The sequence below is a fragment of the Chrysochloris asiatica genome, unplaced genomic scaffold (assembly GCF_000296735.1).
Source record: "Chrysochloris asiatica unplaced genomic scaffold, ChrAsi1.0 scaffold00303, whole genome shotgun sequence".
Lineage (NCBI taxonomy): Eukaryota > Metazoa > Chordata > Mammalia > Afrosoricida > Chrysochloridae > Chrysochloris > Chrysochloris asiatica.
The window spans coordinates 260450-271370 of NW_006408821.1; the positions used below are offsets into that span (position 1 = coordinate 260450).

The window sequence follows — 10921 nt, forward strand, 5'->3', positions numbered from 1 at the left end:
GCTGACCTTATGGTTCGCAGCCCAATTCGTAACCATTACGCTACCAGAGCTCAGTATATGTTTATTTTGATGCAAAAAGATTTTTAAATCCATACATATTTTTTTCATATTATGCATTTTCCACTACCTTTTTGAGGACTCTTTGTAGATACGAAGAGTGCTACAGGTAATCAAAAAAATCAACAGATAATAAAACTAACTTTAAAAAATTTTTAATTTTTACAAAAAGCCAGATATGGCCAGTAAACCTTTAAATATAGATATAAAAGAATGAGAACTAATAGAAGATAAATAAAAGTACTTACAATGTTGTTGCTATTGTTACGTGCCATTGAGTCATAGAGACCTTGGAGTTTACAGTCTAGTATTTATGTTATAGACCCGCCACTTAGAATATACCACAGAAAAATAACCTTTTTTAATGAAAAAGGATACATTTAAAAGGTTCAAGAGAAGTTTACAATTTTCAGAAAGAAAGAACAAAGATAATGGAAAAGATTCATTAGAAAGAAGGGTTAGCTCCCTTTATGGGAAACCCATTACATGTTTCCAAAGTAGTTGTAAGCATATAAAAAGAGTACTGTTGGTGATTATTTTAAAATATTTTTACCCTTGACCAGCCAAAATAACTGAGAGTAATTTAAGATTATTGTATACTTACTTAAAAAAGCAATATCAATCTTAAACTATTATTAAAATTTAATAATTTTTTCTTCTTCATATTAGGTTACAGTTACAGATCCTGACTTGATAGAAAAATCCAACTTGAATAGGCAGTTCCTTTTTCGTCCCCATCACATACAGGTATGTTTCTATTATGTTTAACACTGGAAAAATAGAATATCTAATTTTATGTATAGAAAATGGTGCTTAAACAAACATAATATGTTCTTTATTAAGATCTCTAAGGTTATCAAAAATGGGCATGATAAAAGGGGAAAATAATTGTTTTTTAGTGAAAAAATTGGTTTTCATATTGATTTTTTTATATTCACGTTTGACAGGTTTTGACTGTGTGCTGAGGAGTCGGTTCTGACTCATAGAGACCCCATACAGGGTTTCCAAGGCTGTAAATCTTTACAGGAGCAGAACGCCTCATCTTTCTCCCATGGAACAGCTGGTAGTTTCAAACTGCTGACCTTGTGGTTCGCAGCCCAATTCGTAACCACTACGCTACCAGAGCTCCTTTTGATAGGCTTTAGTGTAGTATTTTTATTTTCATTTATTAGTCATCAAGGTGTGTATACATACTTAGTTTTAGAAACCAAGGACATGGAAAGACGGTCCCTGTTTTGAGGTATTAATAGATCACAAGTTTGGCCCTTTTTTTATTTTAAGTCTTTGCTTCAAAAAAGGTGAAATTTATCATTCGGAATTTTTGATTTTTGACTATTTAACATCCCTGTTTTATAATGACTACTTTTTTTTCTCTTTTTCTACCATTCCTGTAGACTCAAATATATTTCCATCAGGAAAAGGAAGTAGTTTAGTTAGGCAAGCAAGTTTGGTTTTACTTTGTTGTTAAAGTGCTGATGTTGTCAGTTCTGACTCATAGGAACCATATATAGGGTTTTCGAGGAGTAGCTGGTGGTTTTGAACCACTGGCCTTGCAGGTCAAACCGACTTTGCAGTCCAGAGCTTATCCTGTAGTGCCACACCAGGGCCCCTGTCAGGAAGTACTGTGAAGTCGGTTTTGATTCAGTGACCCTGTTTAGGGTTTCCGAGGAATAACTGGTAGATTTGAACTGCTGACCTTGTGGTTCACAGTCCAGTGCTTAACCTACAGCACTACACTTGGTGTCCTTTACTGTTCAGTTCATTAGGAATTTTAGCAAAACAAAGCTTAGTAATGTCACGAACAGAGAAGTAACTAAAGCAGGTGGCATAAAATGTTAACCTAATCGCCTCACCTGTCTAAATATAAAGAGTTAAGTAACAGGGTCTTTTATGAGGTAAAATATGTCACAAAAGTCTATTTGCTTAACTTTGTACATTTTACTTATAAATTTACTATAAAGGTCTGTTCTTATTTATTGAATTCTTACAAATTTTCAGATTTATATCCTTAGAGCACTTAGAAGTGAAACATGATACACTAACCATGTGAAAGATACAGGAATATCCTTAAAACTTTGTGCAAGAATTCAAACAGACTACTCTAAAGGAGCTCTGGTAGCGTAGTGGTTACAAATCAGGCTGCGAACCGTAAGGTCAGCAGTTCGAAACTACCAGCTGCTCCACGGGAGAAAGATGAGGCTATCTGCTCCTGTAAAGATTTACAGCCTCGGAAACCCTGTACAGGGTCGCTATGGGTCGAAACCGACTCGACGGCACTTAACAACAACAACAACTCTAAAGATATTTCATGGCAAAACCGATACTCGTATGTGAACTTTGATAACACCTTCCAAATGACTAAATAATGATCACTGAATTTCAAGAAAAGAATGTATTATAATTGTTGTTGTTATGTGCTATTGAGCTGATTCCAACCCATAGCGACCCTACATAGGGTTTCCGAGGAACGGCTGGTAAGCTTGAACTGCCTACTTTGCAGTTCAAACCAACTTTGCAGTACTGTGCATTATTAACCCACAGTGCTACACCAGGACTCCGAATTATATTTAGCATAGCCTTTTTTTTTTTTATAAAACTGTAGAACATATAATAATGTTTGAAAATGTTTACTTAACAACTAAAGATTACAATACTCAAAGTAGTAAGCTTCCATATCTATAAGAAATAATATTTTAGTGTCAGAATTTCTAGTATTTTACTTATGTACACTCTTTTTTTTCCCTAGGCACTTAAATAATTCAAACAATTATTTGGGGAAAACATGGTTTTTGGACTCTTTAATAGTTATAGGTTTTTATTAATAGTGTATAGGTTACTCAACCTGTATAAGTTATTCAAACTAATAATTGTTGTTGTTAAGTGCTATTGAGTCAGTACCAACCCATAGCAACGCTGTATAGAGTTTCCATGGAGTGGCTGGTGAGCTTGAGCTGCCATTCTTGTATTTCAAACTGACTTTTCAGTCTAGTGCATTAACCCACAGCACCACACCAGGATTTTTTATTAATAATGTATAGGTTATTCAGCCTGTTTAGGTTATTCAAACTAAAAATGTACGTTAGTAAATGTGTAGTGTAACTACAGTGAATATAATGTCCACAAACAAGAAGTGAAAATGATCTTATTACTTTTATCAAATGGATATATTCTGAATAAGTGTGTAACCTCATGTATAGCCTGTCATGTTTTTTTTTTTAGCATTCCTTCCTTCCATTTCTTAGCTAATTTGTTTTCATTTGTTTAGAAACCTAAAAGCTATACTGCTGCTGATGCAACCCTAAAAATAAATCCTCAATTAAAGATAGACGCACATCTGAATAAAGTATGTCCAGCCACTGAGACCATTTACAATGATGAGTTCTATAATAAACAAGATATAATTGTTACAGCATTAGATAATGTGGAAGCCAGAAGATATGTAGACAGGTATGTTCTTGAAATTGTGGTTCATGAAAACTTTGTTGTTGTGTTTAATTCTATTTCTTACACCTACTTATTGAAACTTAACTGAAAATTCTCATTATATATTATATCCATAATGTAGTATTTTTCAGACAAAAAAAATTTAAAAAACACACGATTTCTCAATACATGTATAATAATATCTAAAATCTGTAACATAGGTTAAAAGTTTTTTAAATGTACCAGTTTTTCCCTGGCTCCTCTTATTCCAGTTTCAGTTTTTGTAGGCTTCTACAGGACCTTTTTTTTTTGTCTCAGGGACTTGTTTTAAGATCGTTGGGAAATTATATTTCTTTTTCCAAAACCTCTGACCCTAAATTTACCTACCTACTCTTTCATCGTTCTTCCAGTTCCAACCTGAATATCATTCTTCAGACTTCAGCCCCTAAATCTCTATCAGATACTTCTGTGATAATCTTCTACAAGTTTTTACGTTTCCTTTCATGTTAATATCATATTTTTTAAATGTATGTGTCTTCATTAGACCATTTATGCAGGGACCATTTATTTTCCCACTACTGTATCCTCAGTGCACAATACATGATGTTAAATGAGTATAAAAATAAATGAGTAATATGCACTCCTTATATAATCTTTCTTAGGTCTTTATATAACTCCTTACTATTAGGGTGCTAGCACAGATATATCTATAGAAGAGAATTTATCAGTTGTAAAGTGCAGTGGAAATTTTGGAATCAAATATTGGGCAGAAGAGAGGCCAGAAAAAAAAAGAAAGAAAAGCTAAATAAATTGAATTGTAGAATATAAATACAAGGGTAAGTCAAAAGTTTTTGCTTCTAAAGCTCCAGTTCACACATGCATGAGCTTATTCCAAGCAAAATGTGTTAAATATGTCTCTGCAATCAGTAGATGTACACAGACTGGTTTTCTCAGAATATACTTGTCATCATCTTATTAGGGTGCCTTCTAAAAGGTACAATCACAACTAGCTTTTTAGAAGATATGCTTAGCCAGTTAAATTAAAGGCAGAGAGGTCACCTCAGAAGGTTATATTAACTTTTTTCAGGTTACAAAGGAAGTAATATTTATATATTTTCATAGGACTTTGAGACAATCACTGGCAACTTAACTAGGAAGAAGTTTTATGAAACCTAAAAATTGCATTAGTGAGAAAAAGGTTAAGATGTAGCAACGAGGAATATTTTCCCATCACAACAACACACCTGCTCATTTTTCAAAGCAACAAGGACTGTCCTATGAGAATTTCATTGGGAATCCTTAACTTCATCCACCCTGTAGCCCCTTCAGACCTACTTTTGTTTCCCAAACTCAAAGAACATTTGAAAGGAATATAATTTGAGTCCCTGAAGAATGCTGAAACTGTTGTTTTGAAATGGTGTAAATTGAAAGCAAAGAATTCTCCAGGGAAGGTTTAGAGAGGTATATAGACCTATGTGGAGGATATGTCAAGCAACAGTAGCTTCGTATTTTGATCTGTTTGTTTATTATTGTTTAGTGCTGTCGAGTCAATTCCGACTAATAACAACCCTGTATAAGGTTTTCTAGGAACAGCTGTTGAGCTTGAACCACTGACATTGCAGTTCAAACTAACTTTGCAGTCTAGCGCGTTAACCTGCAGTACCACATAAGGAGGTTCCTAAAGGCGTCCTGCTATGACGCTATAGGATAAGCACTGGACTGCTAACCACAAGGTGAGCATTCAAGTCCACCAGCCACTTGTCAGAACCAACTCGACAGCACAACCACAGCAACAACAGTGATTATATAGCAGTCATTTTTTAATTACCTTTGTAATATGAGTACTAAGAAGAAGGATTGATAGTGCTTGGAATAAAGAAAATATTGTTGTTGTTAGGTGCCATTCCAGTCAGTTTTGACTCATAGCAACCCTATGTAGAGTAACCAAGGCTCCTTCAGAGCAGTTCATGAGCTCAAACTGCCAACCTAACCTGGTGGTTAACAATCCAGTGCTTATCCTACCAGCACTTCATTGAGATTATTGTTGTTGTTAGGTGCCATCAAGTCAGTACTGACTCACAACAGAATGAAACAGTTGGATAGAAAAATTATAGTCAGAATAAAAGAAAAAACAGAAAGCAAACGATAAAAGGGTAATATCATTTAATTAAGAAAAAGTTCCAGAATTATTTTGTTGTTGTTATGACTGCTACTGTTATATTTGTTTCTGTAGTGGTAGTAGTGGCAGTGGCAGTGGTAATGGCGGTGGTAGCACAGTGGTGGTAGTAAGAGGCCAGAGTTTTAGTAGGGTTGAGGAATGTGTTTTTGATACTATATTGTATTTGTTTCCTGAAGTATTGCAATCAGAAAGTTTCTGTGAAATGGTCAACACAAAGTGATAAAAAAAAAAAAAGTCTTCCTCTTGTTATTTTTGCTCACTGTTTTGTTTATTGCGTATTTATCTTTATCTTTTCAAATAGTCGTTGTTTAGCAAATCTGCGGCCTCTCCTGGATTCTGGAACAATGGGCACTAAGGGACACACTGAAGTTATTGTACCTCATTTGACTGAATCCTATAATAGTCATGTGAGTAAACTAGTATTTAGAAATAAATGTCTCTTTTCTTTATATTTTAACTTTATTTTCTTCAATCAACAAATTTGATTTAGCTTTTCTAATCCTCCTTCTTTTGATGCCAATGGTACCCATACATATGTGCCATGTACATTTTTAAAAATTTTTACTGAAATTGAAATTTTCCTTGGATCAAAAAAATTTTATTCCTGGTGTTTCTGGAATATTTTGCTTATGTTTTCTGTGGATTTTTCAGAACTGTGTGGTTTAGTTTTCCAGCAGTTTAAAAAGATTGCTTGATGAGAACAATTAGACTATTAGATTAAATAATGTTATCATTAAGTGCCATCAAGTTGGTTCTGACTCATAGTGACCCTGTATAGGATTTCCAAGGAGCCCCTGGTGAACTTGAACTGCCAACCTTGTGGTTTAAACTAACCTTGCAGTCCAGAGCATTAACCCACAGCACCACACCAGGACTCTAGATAAAGACTTGTTGAGTGCCATCAAGTCGATTCCAACCCAAAACGACCCTGTATAGTATTTCCAAGGAGAAGCTGGTGAGCTTGAACTGCCGACCTTGTAGTTCAAACAACTTTGCAGTCTGACGCATTAGCCCACAGTACCACACCAGGACTTTAGATAAAGACTAAAAGTATCCAAAAAAAAAACCGATTTTGTATTAATTTTCTGATACTCTGATCTTCTGTTAGATAATTGCTGGCATGTGAAGAATACAGTCTAGTTGTCATACATTCAAATCTAATGTTTATTTAGGTTAGTAACTTTCATCCCTACCATGCATATCAGAATATCTCTGAACTTGATGAAAATTCAAACACTGCTGAGCCACCTTAAATCTTACTGAAAAATCAGTTGTCTCCCTAGATATAGCCAGATCTATTACCCCTGCGGAAAAAAAAAAAGCTCAAGTTGTAAAATTGCACATCATTAAGAGCGCATTAAACCAAATATCCAAGCCCACTGCCATTGAGTCAATTCTGACACTATATCGTTTACCAAGACCAGATCTTTATGGAATTGGACAACGTCATCTTTCTCCCAATAAGCTGCTGATAACTGTGAACCACTGTTGTTAGCAGTCCATTGCTTCTTATTTTTAGTGCCACTGGCGTTCCTTGTTAATTACAAGCATGATTGTTGTAGTTAAGTGCCATTGAGTTGATTCTAACTCATAGCATCCTTGTAAAGGGTTCCCAAGGAGCTGCCGGTAGATTTGAATTACTGACTTTGCAATTCAAACTAACCTTGTGGTCCATTGCTTATCCTACAGTGGCACACCAGGACTACATTAGTATTTATTTAATGAGTACACTTGTGACCTACTAAAAAATTTCAATTTTTTTAGCTTGCTGTTTTCCCATTTATTCTCATGTAATTAAAAATTTACCTAATGAAAACATTATAATAAACTAAATTGACAAGCTTAGTTTGAAGATTAGATAAAGAAGAAAATCATGATATCTAATATGAAATATCATACTAAACATTTTTCAAACTGTAGATTGTTATAAAATTCTTAATGCTTCCTTGATCCTATCTAACCTTCTTTCATAAATTTTTCATATATCCTGACTTTATGTTTATAATCTTGCCATCACATTCATCAAAATCATATTTTAATACTTTTCTAACTTCCCTCTTTTGAATTTTAAAATATTTGATAATAATTCACTGTTTTTAAACTAAAATATAAATCCCTAAGTAAAAAGAGACAAAAAGGGTCATTTACAGAGATGATGACAAGGAGGGATGAAGCGGCTGGGGACTTTGGATCCAAAGAGGGAAAGGAACTATGGGCCGAAGACTGAGGGGAGGCGGGGGTTAGAGTACGGGCTTCTAGGATATGCCCTTTGGTCGGAAGACAAGGCATGGAGGGGATTGGAACCATGGCAATGTAATGATATACGATGGAATGAATATGGAACTGAGGTTCTCTCATGTAAACTATCATATAATTCACAATAAAACATTTAAAAAAAACAAAAGGGTCTTTTAAGATTGAGTAAAACAGTAAAAGTAGGTAAAATATACCGTATGTTAAAATACAGATTTCTTCAGTAGTACTTATTCCATATGAGACAGCATAGACATTTGCCAATTATTTAGTATCTTTTGCAAGAAATTATAGCAAACACTGAATTCATAGGCTCATTGCTCCCCAACTTTTTCCACCTGGAGGAATTTCTAGTATGCTGAGCCATTTTACTGGGGGATTCATGAATTAAGTTCAAAGTAGAGACTATTGTACATTTTTAATGTCCCTGTGATTTTGGAGGACACCAGAAGAATTATTTTGATAATCACCTTACATAATAAGGGTCAAAGAAATGCGCAGATAATAGTCATCCTTATTGATTGTTATATTCTGTTTTAACAGTTTAGGTGTTAGAATTACCTTTTCCTCTTTTCATTGGCTAAGAAAAAGAAAAGCAAATACGTGTTTGGATTTTAATTTTTAGTGGTCTTAAAGCACTCAAAATTAAACAAAAAATTGAAAAAGAAAATATAGTAATAATAAATTTTCATTGCTTTTTTTTAACTATTATTTGTCATATTTCATAAATTAGAGGGATCCCCCGGAAGAGGAAATACCATTTTGTACTCTAAAGTCCTTTCCAGCTGCTATCGAACACACTATACAGTGGGCAAGAGATAAGGTAAAACTCCTTTTTCAAGATGTTTATTTTCTTTGAAATAGGAAAACGATGGTATTTCTAGCTTTTAAACATTATTTGTAACGTGCTTTCTCCCTTCTCCCCAACCCCGCCTCTTTTATAGTTTGAAAGTTCCTTTTCCCAAAAGCCTTCATTGTTCAACAAGTTTTGGCAAACCCATCATTCTGCCGAAGAAGTCTTACAGGTAAATATCACTACGTTTTAATAAAAAATAATGTGCGTTTTCAATGTAGTCTAATTTAAAGTTGCTTTTCATAAGCTTTTGTCAGTCCTCAACTCAAGTGCTATAGAGTAGAACTGATTCATGGGGATTTCTTGGCTGAAATCTTTATAGAAACAGTTTCCAGGTCTTTATCCTCTGCTAAGCTGTTAGGTAGGGCTCAGAACTGTCAAACTTAAGGTTAGTATCTGATCACAAACCACTTGCATTACCAGGCTCCTATTTTAAGTTGCCTACAAATGGTTTGTTTTTTCCTTCTTAAGGAGGTGAGTACAACAATATTGTACATGTGAAATGAGACATAAAGCTGCTCAGGCTGCTTGTGTTCAACCAAGACCTCATAGGATTTGATTTCTTGATTTTGGATGTTTTGCATTATGGCATATCTCAATTATCTGATCTATTAACATGTTTAGTGCTTCTCTTCTACCTCCTATTTCGATGGGTAGTGCCTGGGGTCTTGAAAGCTTGCATGCGGGGATCCAGTGTACAATAATTGATCTCTATTCATCCACTACTCGTCTGTCAGTTTGTTGTACTGTGGGGCCTAATATAGTCCTGTGATGCTGGAAGCTATAGCACCAAGGTTTTGCCATGATTACCCATGGTAAACAGCTTTCAGCAGGACTTCCAGACTAAGAGTAGGGCGGAGAAGCAGACCATTTCTGAATGATTAGCCACTTAAGACCTTATAAATAGCAGCAGTACATTGTCAGTTATAGTGCCAAAAGATGAGTCCCTGAAATTGAAAGACACTCAGAATACAACTGTGGAAGAGCTGCTTCCCCAAAGTAGTAATAACATTAATGATATGAATGGAACAAAGCTTTGGGACCTTCTTTTGCTGATGTGGCACAACTCAAAATGGGGAGAAACAACTACAAACATCTGTTAATAATAACATGGGATGAGGGATTTATGAAATATAGGAATGTAAGAAACTTGGAAGTTGTCAAAAAACAAAATGGAATACATAAAGATCAATATCCTAGGCATTAATGAGCTGAAATAGATTTGTACTGACCAATTTGAATCAAGCAATCATGGTTTACTATATACCAGGAACAGCAAGTTGAAGAGGAATGACATTGCATCCGTCGACATAAAGAGCATTTCTGTCTTTCATTGCAATGCTATCTGTGATAGAATAATATCCATACACCTAAAAGGAAGACTAGTTAGTAACACTATTTTTCAATACCACTGTTTTTCAAATTGACACCCAACACTAAACCCAGTGATGATGAAATTGAAGAATTCAAGTTGATTATATGTGCAGTCAAGATGCAGAGATAATTACTGTTGATTGCAATGCAAAGGTTGGAAACAAAGATGAAGGATCAGTTGTTGGAGGATATGACTGTGATGAAGTAATACATGCTGGGGCTTACATGGCCTTGGTGATAAAATTTTGAAAGACCAATGACTTCTAAATAATACTTTTTTTCAACAACATGAATGGTGGCTGTACACATCGACCTCAACAGATGGGATTCACAGGAATTAATTTGATGACATCTATGGGGAGAACTATGAAGATAAGAAGCTCAAAACAAGGCCAAGGGCTGATTGGACCAGACCATCAAGTATATGTATGCAAGTTCAGGATGAAGCTGAAGAAAGTTTTTTAAAAGTCCACAAGAGCCAAAATAAGACCTTGAGCATATCCTAACTGATTTTGGAGACCATTTCAAGAACAGATTTGATGGACTAGACACCAGCAACAAAAGACCAGACGAGTTTGGGGACGACATAAGGGACATCATGCATGAAGAAAACAAAACATCATTAAAAAGACAGCATTAAAAGAAAAGAACAAAGTGAATATCAGGATAGACTCTGAAACTTGCTCTTCAGCTTAGAGAAGCTAAAGCAGCTGAAAAATGAGAAAGTAAAAGAGCTGTACAGAAATTTTCAAAAGGTAGCTCAAGAAGCCAAAGTATAATAA

At 34.8% G+C, this 10921-nt stretch overlaps 1 protein-coding gene across 1 annotated transcript in view; it reads left to right on the forward strand.

Annotated features, from left to right (window-relative positions):
* The window catches only part of UBA6 (ubiquitin-like modifier activating enzyme 6), a 144894-nt gene that overhangs the window by 98499 nt on the left and 35474 nt on the right, over positions 1 to 10921 (forward strand). Inside the window, exons 18-22 of the mRNA XM_006874816.1 lie at positions 727 to 804; positions 3323 to 3504; positions 5961 to 6066; positions 8646 to 8735; positions 8857 to 8937. Coding sequence (XP_006874878.1) covers positions 727 to 804; positions 3323 to 3504; positions 5961 to 6066; positions 8646 to 8735; positions 8857 to 8937 — 537 coding nt within the window. The remainder of the gene's footprint in view (positions 1 to 726; positions 805 to 3322; positions 3505 to 5960; positions 6067 to 8645; positions 8736 to 8856; positions 8938 to 10921) is intronic.